At 37.4% G+C, this 15,357-nt stretch overlaps 1 protein-coding gene across 6 annotated transcripts in view; it reads left to right on the top strand.

Moving 5' to 3' along the window:
* Positions 1 to 15,357, top strand: part of camsap1b (calmodulin regulated spectrin-associated protein 1b) — a 174,039-nt gene that overhangs the window by 34,787 nt on the left and 123,895 nt on the right. For all 6 annotated transcript variants that reach the window (XM_039763848.1, XM_039763849.1, XM_039763847.1 and 3 more), the window contains exons 3-4: positions 4,132 to 4,394; positions 13,872 to 14,033. In XM_039763848.1, coding sequence (XP_039619782.1) covers positions 4,132 to 4,394; positions 13,872 to 14,033 — 425 coding nt within the window. The remainder of the gene's footprint in view (positions 1 to 4,131; positions 4,395 to 13,871; positions 14,034 to 15,357) is intronic.

Genomic DNA, 15,357 nt, shown 5'->3' with positions numbered 1-15,357 from the left:
TAAAGGGTTAAACGGCACTGGAATACTCTAATTTTAATAACTTTGTGGTCAAGATGGATGCCTTTTTAAAATTTTCAGTTGAGTTTTTCTCGGCCCCTAACATGGTTACATGGGTCATACTGACTGGCAAAGTTGGCACACTGTAATCTGGTGAATGAGATGTGATATTTAATTGACACAGACAAAGAAAAGAAAAGTGTTTTATGCTACCTGGGATAGGCTCCAGCTTACCTGTGACTCTGCCTCTGCTCAGGATAAAGTGGGTTTAGAAATTGGATGGATGCATGGTTAAATAAAGTGATTTTCAAACTCACTTTTTCCTGAACAGGATTGTGGGAGTCTGTCGGAGCCTATCCCAGCCACCATAGGGCGCCAGTCCATCGCACAGCAAACATACACACACTCACAATTACAGTAGAATTTCGCTTATCCGACATAAACGGGCCGACAGAACGTCGGATAAGCGAAAATGTTGGATAATGCCAGGTGTTAAGAAAAAGCCTATTAAACATCAAACTGTGTTATAATTTTACACATTATGAACCTAATAATCATGTTTTACAACAAAACAACAATAAATTAACTGAAAAAATGCACTTGCAGCTACAGAATTGTCTGAAGTTAAATGCAGTATGTACTGTACTTAAAAACTTCAGTAATGTGATGGTTTAAAGACATTTTTGATCGTAGTCTGCTTTCCTCACGAGTGCTGTTTCTTCGCTGTCAAGTCTCGTCATCTTTGCAGCATCATTATGTCGATTCCTGTAGCTGCTTCTTGTTGCTCAATGTAATTAATTGCAGTTTCTAGAGCCTTGACTCCGTCACTCATAGTCAACATCCGTACGAGCGTATACTGTTTACTACAGCATTGTGACTGCGTGTGTGTGTTTGTGCTGTGACGTGCGAGTCCCGTCTTGCACCCGAAAACTCGAAGCTGAGTCTCAGTACTTTTAGCAACACCAGCTTTATTAAGCTTGAAACAGCAACAGCGTGGTTATTTATTGTAGTGGAATCTGCCATTCTCCTATACACAGACACAGCAGTCAGGCAGGGTTGGGAGGGAAGTAATACTGTGCCCTGTGCATTTATAATGTTCCTTGTATCGCCCATCGACAGCAGGCGCTTATCGCATGTCCGCGATCTTTTCAGATTGGCTTTTATGGCGAACTGCTACACCGCTGGGAGACTGTGATTGCTTTGGGACGCTCTTCCGTGTGTCGTCCCGTTGGGTGCAATCCCACAAGAGTTTAGAAACTCACTCACACCAGCCATGATTCTTTTCAAAAGTAAAGTACAGGTTAATTTGCTTTATGTATTTTTACTTTATATTTTGTATTAATCATTTGTATATAAATTTTTGGGTTGTGGAACGAATCATCTGAGTTTCTATTATTTCTTATGGGGAAATTCGCATTGATATACTGTACGAGTGCTTTGGACTGCGAGCATACTGTATTTCCAGAACGAATTATGCTCACAAACCGAGGTTCCACTGTAATTAGCTGCGGTAGAGTTGGGAGCAACAAAAAATAGACTACGCTCATGTTCGCAACTTGCAGTTTTTGTTGCCGATTGATTAGTTTTTTTTTTTTTTTTGGCAATGGGACGTCGGATAATACGGAATGTTGGATAAGCGAAGGTAGGATAAGCGAGACTCTACTGTACCTCTAAATCACCCACGTTTCTTTGGACTGTGGGAGGAAACCCCCGCAGACACGGGGAGAACATGCAAACTCCCATACAGTATTTAATATTATGCTATTTCACAGTTTTATTTATTTTTGTCATAAATATTCCTCCATTATAGGGGCACAACATTCTCTACACTCAGTCGTTAATCTAACTCTGTGCTTTCGCAAGAAAATCGCCAGCATTTTTTTTTTTTTAAACTTGGCTGCTTCAGACTTTTATATTGTGCAAAGCTCCCAATCTTTGTCTGTTTTGTAGTTTTGTGTATATTCATAGTCATAATTCCAGCCTCCCACTCCCATCACAAATCTATGACCAAGAGTGCTGAAATCTGAAGGTTGGGAGCCTTCGCAACATCTTGTTCTCCTATACACTATATATAAAAAAATATCTGGACATTTGGCCAAGACATTATATAAAGTTTAAAACACAACACTGGTAATTTTGTTAATTTTATGCTCTCAATTTTTATTTTTAATGTCATCGTTTAATTTTGTTGGTTTTGTTTTTTTGTGTTTTGCCCCTTTGGAGCCACTGTAATGGGGGATTAGAAAGAAATATGATCGCTGTCAAAAATAACTTCCATCTTTCTACCATTCTGGCACATGCATAGTTCTAAAAATCAAATGTTTGTTACTCGATAACGAAAGGGGTTAGTATGAAATATGATCGCTGACAAAAATAACTTCCATCTTTCTACCATTCTGGCACATGCATAGTTCAAAAAATCAAATGTTTGTTCCTCGATAATGAAAGCCTTGTGCATCCAATGACATATTTTTGATATTGAGTTTGTTTACGCTTCAGAATTATACTCGTAATTTTCAGAAGCAAGCAAAACTTTCAGAAGCTCAACATATCTTTCAGAAGCACAAACGTAATTGACATGTGTGAAATGTAAATTTGACTTAAATTATTCCCAAGTTATTTTTGACAGTGATGTTTCTCTATACATAAGGCTTCTATGTGTCTGGCTATGCAGGAGGTTAGTGTAAATTTATTTTTTAAAGGGATAAAGGGAAAAAAATCTAGCGGCAGCATTTGAAGATGAGCAAAATGTCCTTGGAGCTGCAGGAGGTCATAGCTTGGATTCATCTGTTGGGTTGAGAGTGCGATGGGTTGCAACTTTAAGGCCTCCCATTGTCCCAATGAGGGCCAATTGAGAAAGAGAAAGGAACATAGTGTTTTTTAACTCTAAGATGCTTGGGATTTTAGCTTCTTTATTTGTAATATTTATGGAACACCCTGGGATACTTTGATTTTTTTGGCATGGACTTTATGAATTTATTTATTAATTTATGTATTGCGCTGTTTTGAATGTTGGAGAACTTTATTAACCGAACAGAGAATTTAAACTGCTATGAACCTGATCTTAAGGTTTGTCTAGTCTACCTCAATTGCCATTGGTTCATCCATGGTCATGGCTATTTATGCCCTGGGGTACAGGAATATGCTAGATTGCAAGCATCCCACCCGGCTGGAGTGTCAAACAGAGAAATCCTACATAAGTTAAGAAATTAGAACATCTTAATTTACTAGACCTTGATCAGGTGAAATATCTTATTTCTTAATTTCTTACGATTGTATTGGCATCTGTCCCATATTAAGCTTGGGTACTTGTAGAAGTGTAGGTTTCAGGATTATAAGAATAAAGGTGGTAGTTTTTATTTTTTTTTAAACTGTTCATGCTGTGAAAGCCGTTAATGTTACCCCATCTCCACTTTAAGGCATTGCAGACTATTGGTTTTGTTCATACAGGAAGCGTCTTGAAGCTGTTATTATAAATAAAGGACTTTTCACTACGTATCAACATGTTCAATACTTTTTTCCTGTGTAATTCTACTTAATTACACATACCTTTATTTATGGTCTTTAATGTTGTGAGTTGTTGTGAATACAGTATTTGGGTTTTTTGAATTAATACTAATGTCTGGTGAGAATTTCATGTGAATAGCCTCAATGGAAATATATTTATTGAAAAAACGTTGATGCGTTCAATATTTTCTGCACTGTATGTGATTAGAACTATATCCAGAGTTGATTTTAGGGCTAATGTGTGTTAATGACATGTAAAAAAATAAATAAACAAACAGAGCTGACTAAAACATCCTTTGTTGAATTTCAGGTACTAGAAATGTAGTTGCTGTGTGCTTATGTATAGATCTCTGCAAAATTAATGTAGTTTTTATGTATTTTTAATATATTGCTGCTGTGATTGTTAGATAATTGTTGCGTGCGGGGGTAATAAATGAGGGGAAACATATGTCAGTTTATTTGAGATGTAACATTATTATAATTGAACTTTATAATCAACTCAATATCTAAATCTCTGGATAGCAAAATGAAAATGTGTATTCTGTATTCATGCGTGTACATTCATAGAACATAAGTCTTTCAGCTAATTTTTTTTAATAAGTCCAATATTCCTTTTTTCCCCTTCAGATAATATCCCAAAGGACTTGAGAGACCCATTTTACACAGATCAATATGAGCAGGAACATATTAAGCCACCAGTGATTAAGCTGCTTCTCTCTAGTGAATTATACTGCCGAGTGTGTAGCCTCATCTTGAAAGGGGACCAAGTGGCAACTCTACAGGGACACCAATCTGTAGTGCAGGCACTATCTCGTAAAGGCATATATGTCATAGAGAGTGATGACACTCCTGTGTTAGAGTCTGATCTCAGCAGTGCGCCAATCAAAATGGTAAGTTTTTGTTTATTGTTCATCGATTAGGCACTGGCAAAAGTAACAGTATCAATTTTGTTTGTTTTCTTTGTTGCAGTGGGGCAGTAATTGGTAAGAGGTATGCCTGTATTATTCTTAGATCCTTTAAAAGGTGAAAGGTGTTCCATATAAAAGCATTTTTAGGCAGGTTTCAATTTTGCTATTATCCCTGAGTTATATTTAAAACTGCCATGAGTATTAACTTGAAGAGTTAAGTTGAATTTTAGCTAAGGGCAACTAAGAAAATAATTTTATACTTGTTCTTGAATGCTTTAAATTGAAGCAATGAAATCAAATTTCAACTGTTACAGTAAAACTAAGTGCTTAAATTAAAGGAATCTCACATGCCTTACGCCTTACCTTATGCATATTACTGTAATGTTAGGCTCCAGTACCTTTTTGAGCACAACTGACAATAGTGTTGAAAAAGACTACGATTAAGCACTAGAATAATGTAATTCTGCATATTTCAAGGCAGTGCTAACATTCCAAAGTGCTGTTAAAGTTCTTTGTAATTATGCCAGGCTTAATGTTGGCTGAAGCAAACAGACAAAATTTAAAATCAAGTAAAAGATTTCTCTTGAGCGATAAAACTTACATTTAAGCATTTTGTTGTCCAGTAATTGCAATCATTTATTTTTACTGTTTCTACCTTTAAGTGGCAATTCTGATATACTTGCATAACACTTTAATTTAGAACTATCTCCAGATGTTAGTACTTGTCTTAAAATATGCAAAAATGTATTCCTTACATTAAGTCCACTGCCTGTATTTAGAGTACATTATTTAATTTGAGTAACTAAGACTATGGATTTATTGTACATATTGTAACTGCAGAACTAATGTTTTTACTTGTACATATTTTAAAAAGTTTCAGTTTTAGTAACACAACAATTAACTATTTGGTTCTAAATTTCTTAAAGTTTTCCATTAAATCAGGTTTTACTCACAAATGTTTGAGTTAAATTTTATTTTAGTAAAATATGTAGCATTGTTGTTTTCAAAATGTGAAAAACAAGGTGAAGTATTTAATGCTTCTATTAAACTTTCTGACTAAGTGCAAGTATTTGAGGAATTTGTGGTGGTATCTCATGGTAGTAGTTTAAGTTTAAAAAAACAGTTGGAAACGTGTGACTTAAATATGTGATTTTTTTTTTCCAACAGATATAACATTTTTTGACAAAATTGTATTCAAAATCCTAAACTGAGTTTGTTCTGTATAACTGTTAAAAATTGTATGCCAATACAGGGAGCCCACTTATGCTTGAAAAATGCTGTTTCATTTGTCAGGTTGACTTCCTTCTCACTCGAACGATATCTTAGAAATAACGGACAGTATGTGTCAATGGCATTTACTCTGAAGTTATTAAAAATAACGATGTAGCAGGTTCTGATTAAACTCCTGGAAATGTATCTAAACTTGATAAGTGTTTCATTAGAGGAAGCATATTGTTGTTCTTTTAAGTTATTAGTTCATGACTGGTTCCAGTTTGTAAATATATACAGTATTTTTAAAAACAAAATTATTATTATTATTTTTTTTTTTTTAAGAACTGTGTCCATGTAGTGGTGGGTATTTCTTTTAACTGTGTAATAAAAACAAACCAAAAATATTGATTATGTAAAAATATATTTTGGATTGTCTTTTAAATTATTTTATTCAGGTTTCAGTGTTAATCACAAATTTTATTTTGTCTTGAAAAAACTTTCAGCTTTTTAATTGTTTTATTTTTACATAATTAAATCTTATTACAAAAGTTATGCATATGAAAAACTGTTATTTTCTTGTTCAAACAAACTTTAGTAAAGAGTGTGTAAACCTAAAGTGATCAGTAGAAATTTAGTAGGATTTTAAGTCAAAATAAATCCATCAGCAATGTTATTAGTGGCAATGAGACCATTCCTTATCCTAAAGAACTTTTAAAATCTGTGTTTAAACTGTGTTAATTAGGGAATCCATTCCCGGACGGGTTTATCCATTCCTGGGAATTCGGGAATCTCGTGCTCTCGGGGATGACACAGTGCCTGGGCATCTCACAGGTGAACGGTTTTAGAATGAGCGACACATATTTAATACTAGCAAAATACCCGCGCTTCGCAGCGGAGAAGTAGTGTGTTGAAGTTATGAAAAGGAAACATTTTAAAAATAACCTGATTGTCAATGTAATTGTTTTGTCACTGTTATGGGTGTTGCTGTTATCAAGGATTATAATTATTTCTTTCAATCAGGTTCGTATTTGGAGGACGTGTTGTTTTAAAGTTTCATTCCGTGTTTGTCAACTGCTGTAAAGATAACAGGTTTCATTCATCGAAGTGTTCACTACGCAAATCGTTACTCGTGAATGTGTTTAACAGGCATTCCTGGTATTAACTTGTGCTAAACGTACCATGGTGTGACGTAAGGGGAGCTGACTGTTGAAAGGCAAGGAGGCGCGTATTTTGAACGAAAAGGGAGAAGACAGCGAATGAGCGGAAAAGTGAGAAGGAAAATTGTTTAAAGAACTAGGAAGGTGAATGGAAAGAAGCAGCCAGTGGTAAAGCAAGGAAGACTTTGTAATAAGGATGGTTGGGTGCACATAGAAGGTGCAACAATAAGATTGTTAATCCTTATGATAATGTTCCTGCACGGAGGATTTAGAGAGACACACTGGGAGAAGTATAATCTGAACCTCTCTACAGTTTCGTTTATTTTCGGGTTGCAATGTTCATCAAATTTACGTATCATCTACAGTGGCGGACCGTGCATTTCACATCTAGGCCTTCAGTAGTGCTCCGTCTGAATCAACCCGCCCCTCAAAAACTAATTTATGGTTATAAAAACCATCTTAATATGCAGAAATACAGTATAAAGAGGCGCTGAATCGCAGATAGATAACTCCTGTAGCCACAATAAATGCATTTATTGAATAGAGAAACCAGGGGTGAACAAGTTCCTTTCTACTGAAGCTACAGCCGTGACACACATAAAAAACATCAATAATAACTTAGAAACTTGCAATATTATTTACGAAAATCACAACATTTTACTCGCCAAAAATTCGTATTATTTGTAAACAAAATCTATCCTCCTGTTTTTCCTCAAACAGTTCAATTACTCTGTCATACAGATTATCCGTGCACTTCAGTTCCATCAAAAAGTCAGTTTCTATCGCCATCGAAGCTAATGCTGAAAGTTGAACCTGCCCTGGTTTTAATTTGCTTTAGGGCTTAAAATGTCCGCTCGACAGAAGCAGTGGACACGGGAATGGTCACCGCCAAATATACCAATGTGTACAGCTGCCCCATGCTCTCATTCAGTTTTTTCTGATGAAGGAAGTCAAGGAGATCAGTGGGAGATTTTCCTGCAAAATCATCCATGGCATACATTACAGTCAGTTCTGTTTTTAGCTGAGACAGATCAAAAAGTCCTCCGTGGTTCTGTGTTAAACTGGAGAAGGCTGCATGTGGGAAATTTTTTTTGTATTCCTGAAACTTCTGGGGGTCGAGGTCTTGAAATCTGGTCTGTGTCTGCTAAATAATATTGTCCAGAATCCTGGCATTGAGTTGGCATAGTGTGCGCGAGGATCTTGTGCTCGGAGCGCCTACGGTGCGTTCAGTGGTCTCATAGAGTTTCTCATATCGGCTTCTATCCAATCAATGGGTCTGAATACGGGGGATGTTGCCGTACGCCTACTAGAGGGCCCTACTGACACAAACTCAAAATCTGATTGGTTGAAGCAACATTTTAATCGACATTTATTCTGAGTTAGAGGGCCTGCAGAACGGATTGTGAAGGCCTCTCTGCCTGGCAACAAATGATGGCTGAAATGTGATTGGTTAAATGCTTTAATACGAAAATACATGTCTGGAAGCAGCACAACCATCGGAAAAGCTATGAAAGGAAGTGGACAGACTATTTGGAATTATTTAAGTATTCATGGACAAAATATAATTAACATCAGTTTGTGATACAGATATTTTTTTAGGCCAGCAGAGAAATCCTTGCAGGCCCTGACGGCCCACCACTCAAGCTCATGATTAACTCTTTAGCTCTTACATCACCGGTCAGCGACTGACACGATTCTCTCCCGCTCTCTCCAATAAGATATAAACTTGTATCTCGCAAATATCTTGAGCAATCTTGTGATGTTAATGGCTTTATTTAATTTTAGCTCAGACCCGGCACTTGAGTTTCTCTCCCACTTTCGCTGAGGGAGGGTTTCCACCGTAGCTGCACTTATGAATATGCTCAACACAGTCCTTCACTCGCAAATATTTACCTTATATGGGCAGGCACTCAATTACATGGGAGGCGTGATGATGCGAGACGCAACTCTGCTTCACACGGCGACCGAGCTGCAGGCTATGGCCGTATACAGTATATAGACGAAAGTAGGTTCCAGTTATGACCGTTATGCGTAGAATTTCGAAATAAAACCTGCCTAACTTGTAAGTAAGTTGTAAGGAATGAGCCTGCCAAATTTCAGCCTTCCACCTACACGGGAAGTTGGAGCATTAGTGATGAGTGAGTAAGTGAGTCAGTGAGGGCTTTGCCTTTTATTAGTATAGAAAACCACTGCAATATGTTGACACCAATAAAAGACTAACCTTAACTACAAGCAGTTCATGCTGTCATATACACACATGGACAAAATTGTTGGTACCCTTCAGTCAATGAAAGAAAAACTCACGATGGTCACAGAAATAACTTTTAATCTGACAAAAGTAATAATAAATAAAAATTCTATGAAATTTAATCAATGAAAGTCAGACATTGATTTTCAACCATGCTTCAACAGAATTATTTAAAAATATAAACTCATGAAACAGGCCTGGACAAAAATGATAGTACCCCTAACTTAATATTTTGTTGCACAACATTTTGAGGCAATCACTGCAATCAAACGATTCCTGCAACTGTCAATGAGACTTCTGCACTTCTCAGCAGGTATTTTGGCCCACTCCTCATGAGCAAACTGCTCCAGTTGTCTCAGGTTTGAAGGGTGCCTTTTCCAGACGGCATGTTTCAGCTCTTTCCAAAGATGCTCAATAGGATTGAGGTCAGGGCTCATAGAAGGCCACTTCAGAATAGTCCAATGTTTTCCTCTTAGCCATTCTTGGGTGTTTTTAGCTGTGTGTTTTGGGTCATTGTCCTGTTGCAAGACCCATGACCTGTGACTGAGACCAAGCTTTCTGACACTGGCCAGCACATTTCTCTCTAGAATCCCTTGAGATTTCATTGTACCCTGCACAGATTCAAGACACCCTGTGCCAGATGCAGCAAAGCAGCCCCAGAACATAACAGAGCCTCCTCCATGTTTCACAGAAGGGACAGTGTTCTTTTCTTGATATGCTTCATTTTTCCGTCTGTGAACATAGAGCTGATGTGCCTTGGCAAAAAGTTCAATTTTTGTCTCATCTGTCCATAGGACATTCTCCCAGAATCTTTGTGGCTTGTCCACATGTAGTTTGGCAAATTCCAGTCTGGCTTTTTTATGATTTGTTTTCAACAATGGTGTCCTCCTTGGTCGTCTCCCATGAAGTCCACTTTGGCTCAAACAACGACGGATGGTGCGATCTGACACTGATGTTCCTTGAGCTTGAAGTTCACCTTGGATCTCTTTAGAAGTTTTTCTGGGCTCTTTTGTTACCATTCGTATTATCTGTCACTTTGATTTGTCATCAATTTTCCTCCTGCGGCCACGTCCAGGGAGGTTGGCTACAGTCCCATGGATCTTAAATTTCTGAATAATATGTGCAACTGTAGTCACAGGAACATCAAGCTGCTTCAAGATGGTCTTATAGCCTTTACCTTTGACATGCTTGTCTATAATTTTCTTTCTAATCTCCTGAGACAACTCTTTCCTTCGCTTCCTCTGGTCCATGTTGAGTGTGGTACACACCATGTCGCCAAACAACACAGTGACTACCTGGAGCCCTATATATAGGTCCACTGACTGATTACAAGATTGTAGACACCTGTGATGCTAATTAGTGGACACACCTTGGATTAACATGTCCCTTTGGTCACATTATTTTCAGTCTTTTCTAGGGGTACCATCATTTTTGTCCAGGCCTGTTTCATGAGTTTTTTTTTTTTTTATTAATTCTGTTGAAGCATGGTTGAAAAGCAATGTCTGACTTTTATTAGTTAAATTTCATAGAATTTTTATTTATTATTACTTTTGTCAGATTAAAGTTATCTCTGTGACCATTTTGAGTTTTTCTTTCATTGACTGAAGGGTACCAACAATTTTGTCCACGTGTGTAAGTACATGTATCTAGTTAGTTGCGGTGATAAGAGCGTAGAAAACACAATGTGTCGAGTGTGCGGTCGTCCAGGTGAGAGTGCACCTTCGTGCAGAGTACACCAGCCGCTGAGAAAGCACGCTCTGCCTCCACTGAAGTAGGCGGCACAGTCATCAGATACACAGATGAACATCAGATGTTCTAAACAACATCTGCGCTTGCCGTTGCTCTGAAACACTGCCATTTCAGCTTTTACTGATGCATCCAGTTTTCTTGTCATCATTCTGTGATGGCATGTCTCTTGGCACAGATAATGCGGTTGCAACAGACTGACGCATTGCAATTTCAAGTTGTTGTTCAAAGCTGTTGTCTGACAGGTGTCAATGAAGTCTACCCCGTCCCGGGATTCGTGAGCTGCAGAGTGCGGACTCCTCTCAGTCCACTGTGTTTAGTCTTAGTGGGAGCCGGAAGACTGACTGCTGCTGGTCTGTTGTTGACTGAATTATCGGCAACACGCTACACCGTGTGCCAAAAACCGTGCAACTTAATTGTTCTCAACTATAACTCTGTTGTTTCTTGATTGATTTTTACACTTTTTACATGCTATATATGCGAGCTTGGCCATTCCCGGTTTTTCCGGGAATTACAGCAGTTTCATTCCCGGGAATGAAAAATGTCCAGGAATGGACATTCCCTAGTGATACTGTCTGAATTTTATAAGATTAATAACTACAAATCCCTGTACTTTACAGGTGATAATACCTAGCAGAGCTTCTGGACCCAAATATTTTATTCTCTGACTACTTCTCCATTCCATTGCCTTTCAAGTGTAAAAGGCTACGTTCCAAATTAAATCTTTACGAAGACGATATGTAGAGCTCAGGGCAAAATTTTAAATACAGTGGAGACTGACTTTATGAATTTGTAGATGCCGTGTTGATTCTTGGGGTTTGAGTTCTTGACTGACTAAACACTGCACTAGTGACCACATGAAATAGTACTTTTCCCTTTTAAAAGTCAGAAAAATGTGCTTGTTCTCCTTTATTATACTAGAAACATTTAAATTAAAGATGATGAAAGTGCATTGTGATCTTATCGTAAAGTTTTTCATTGTCACTTGTAATGTAGGCCTATAGGTAATATCCAGAAATAATATTGGAATGTAAATTTGTCATACACTCATTCAAAGAAATGTGTAGTTTTTCTCCTCACAAGAAACCTTTAGATTACATACAGTGGTGTGAAAAACTATTTGCCCCCTTCCTAATTTCTTATTCTTTTGCATGTTTGTCACACAAAATGTTTCTGATCATCAAACACATTTAACCATTAGTCAAATATAACACAAGTAAACACAAAATGCAGTTTTAAATTATGGTTTTATTATTTAGGGAGAAAAAAAATCCAAACCTACATGGCCCTGTGTGAAAAAGTAATTGCCCCTTGAACCTAATAACTGGTTGGGCCACCCTTAGCAGCAATAACTGCAATCAAGCGTTTGCGATAACTTTGCAATGAGTCTTTTACAGCACTCTGGAGGAATTTGGCCCACTCATCTTTGCGGAATTGTTGTAATTCAGCTTTATTTGAGGGTTTTTAGCATGAACCGCCTTTTTAAGGTCATGCCATAGCATCTCAATTGGATTCAGGTCAGGACTTTGACTAGGCCATTCCAAAGTCTTCATTTTGTTTTTCTTCAGCCATTCAGAGGTGGATTTGCTGGTGTGTTTTGGGTCATTGTCCTGTTGCAGCACCCAAGATCGCTTCAGCTTGAGTTGACGAACAGATGGCCAGACATTCTCCTTCAGGATTTTTTGGTAGACAGTAGAATTCATGGTTCCATCTATCACAGCAAGCCTTCCAGGTCCTGAAGCAGCAAAACAACCCCAGACCTTCACACTACCACCACCATATTTTACTGTTGGTATGATGATCTTTTTCTGAAATGCTGTGTTCCTTTTACACCAGATGTAACGGGACATTTGCCTTCCAAAAGTTCAACTTTTGTCTCATCAGTCCACAAGGTATTTTCCCAAAAGTCTTGGCAATCATTGAGATGTTTCTTAGCAAAATTGAGACGTGCCCTAATGTTCTTTTTCTTAACAGTGGTTTGCGTCTCGAAATCTGCCATGCAGGCCATTTTTGCCCAGTCTCTTTCTTATGGTGGAGTCGTGAACACTGACCTTAATTGAGGCAAGTGAGGCCTGCAGTTCTTTAGACGTTGTCCTGGGGTCTTTTGTGACCTCTCAGATGAGTCGTCTCTGCGCTCTTGGGGTAATTTTGGTCGGCCGCCACTCCTGGGAAGGTTCACCACTGTTCCATGTTTTTGCCATTTGTGAATAATGGCTCTCACTGTGGTTCGCTCGAGTCCCAAAGCTTTAGAAATGGCTTTATAACCTTTACCAGACTGATAGATCTCAATTACTTCTGTTCTCATTTGTTCCTGAATTTCTTCGGATCTTGGCATGATGTCTAGCTTTTGAGGTGCTTTTGGTCTACTTCTCTGTGTCAGGCAGCTCCTATTTAAGTGATTTCTTGATTGAAACAGGTGTGGCAGTAATCAGGCCTGGGGTGGCTACGGAAATTGAACTCAGGTGTGATACACCACAGTTAGGTTATTTTTAACAAGGGGGCAATTACTTTTTCACACAGGGCCATGTAGCTTTGGATTTTTTTTCTCCCTAAATAATACAAACCATCATTTAAAAACTGCATTTTGTGTTTACTTGTGTTATATTTGACTAATGGTTAAATGTGTTTGATGATCAGAAACAAACATGCAAAAGAATAAGAAATCAGGAAGGGGGCAAATAGTTTTTCACATCACTGTATATGTTAAGTTAGAGATCTGGCTTTAATTAAAGTCACACACAGATTTTTTTTTAGATTTCAGAAGGAATTATAAAAGTAAATAGTTCAATATATTGGATCAAATCAAATCATAAGTTCCGTGGTTTAGTTCAGGGTCACCTGCAATTTAGTACTTTGGCATCAAAAGTAATGGATTAATCATTCTGTGGTCTATTTGTAATTTACTTTGGATAAATCATTTTGGAATGTGAGCAAATTGTTCTTTTGAGAATATTTGCATATAATTAACATGATTTTGTAACCTTTTTTATCTCCCCCCATCCCCCCCCCCCTTTATCAGTGGGTTTATTTGCATTTTGATTAATGTAGCTTTCAATGACAAGGATACATAAGCATTCTTTTTACCTTTAAATGCAGAGTGCTCATATAGCAATGATTGATGCCCTCATGATGGCCTACACCGTAGAAATGATCAGCATTGAGAAGGTGGTTGCTAGTGTGAAAAGATTTTCTACATTTAGTGCCTCAAAGGAACTTCCTTTTGACCTTGAGGATGCAATGGTGTTCTGGATTAACAAGGTATGTTTATTATTTTAAGTAGTAAAGATCTTTGTAGAAAATCTTAAAATTATATGATGCTGCTTACATTATATATTAAAAATGTGTTAATTCTTGAACATTTTATTATTTAATATTTAATATTTGTTGACTTATGTGCTATTTAAGTTGGTATCTGGTATTTATTTTGTTGTTAATATGATTTAATATTACAAATATAATTAATCCATACCTGCTTTTCAGTTTGATCTGATATATATGCGAGGTCCCTATTACTCTTTGAGTCAAAAGTCTGGCCTTTCTAACCCAGGACAGGAACATTGAATCTGAAAAATATTCAAGAGGTTTCTGAGCTCAATAGGCTAGCTAAACTGTAGTGCAGGGGTGCCCAAGACGTCGATCGCTATCGACTGGTAGATCGGAAAGGTAGTGCAGGTAGATTGCGTTGCAGTAAAAAAAACATTTTTTTAAACGTTAGTCTATCATATATCCTCCCGATGGCATTTGCCTCTTGATTGACATACAGGGCGGCCAGCCTGAGATCTTCTTTCTTCTAACACACTGGTCATCCCGCACACATGATCAAACGCGGAAGCTACTGCAAAACTCTGGCTGTTATCTAGTTAGCTTTCCACTAAAGAAGTGATTTAAAAAAAAAAAAAATGTTTGGGGAAGGGTATAGGCTGGATGTGGAATTCGAAGAGGATTTTTTTTTCTCACAATGTCACAATTGAAGTGCATTTGTCTGATCTGTCAATCTGTAATTGCTATTCCAAAGAAGGAAAATGTGGAAAGGTACTTTCGAACTGTTCATAAAAACTCCGAAACTGACTTCCATCCGTAAAGCGATCTGAGAAAGAGAAAGGAGAGGGAACTAAAATCGCAGTTAATTGGACAGCCATCATTTTTTACTCGGCTGAATTCAAAAGCAAAGGCAGACACACTGATGCATCGTTCATTAATCGATCATTAAACATAAGAAGTCCTTCCAAGAGCTACATCCTTGACTGCATTATTCGGCTTTACTTATAGAGTCAGCCTTTTCCCACATGATTATTAAATCCAAATACTGTAGTGACCATAATTGTATTGAATTGTTATTGTGCCATAAAGGTTACTCATAAAGTATACTCATTTGTTTGTTTATTTATTTATTTATTTTTAAATATTATATATTTGGTCATTTGAAAAGTAGCTCACAAGCCGAAAAAGTGTGGGCACCCCTGCTGTAGTGTGATACTTTTTGTTATTACTGGAAGAAAATAAGATTTTTCTAGAAAAGGACATGTGATTTATTTAGCATGTATTATACTGAATAATGGTAACCCTTTTAAAAATGTTTATT

This window comes from Polypterus senegalus, chromosome 9 (assembly GCF_016835505.1).
Source record: "Polypterus senegalus isolate Bchr_013 chromosome 9, ASM1683550v1, whole genome shotgun sequence".
Taxonomy (NCBI): Eukaryota; Metazoa; Chordata; class Cladistia; order Polypteriformes; family Polypteridae; genus Polypterus; species Polypterus senegalus.
The sequence above is the reverse complement of the archived record's forward strand: the minus strand, read 5'-3'. Positions and strand labels throughout refer to the sequence as shown.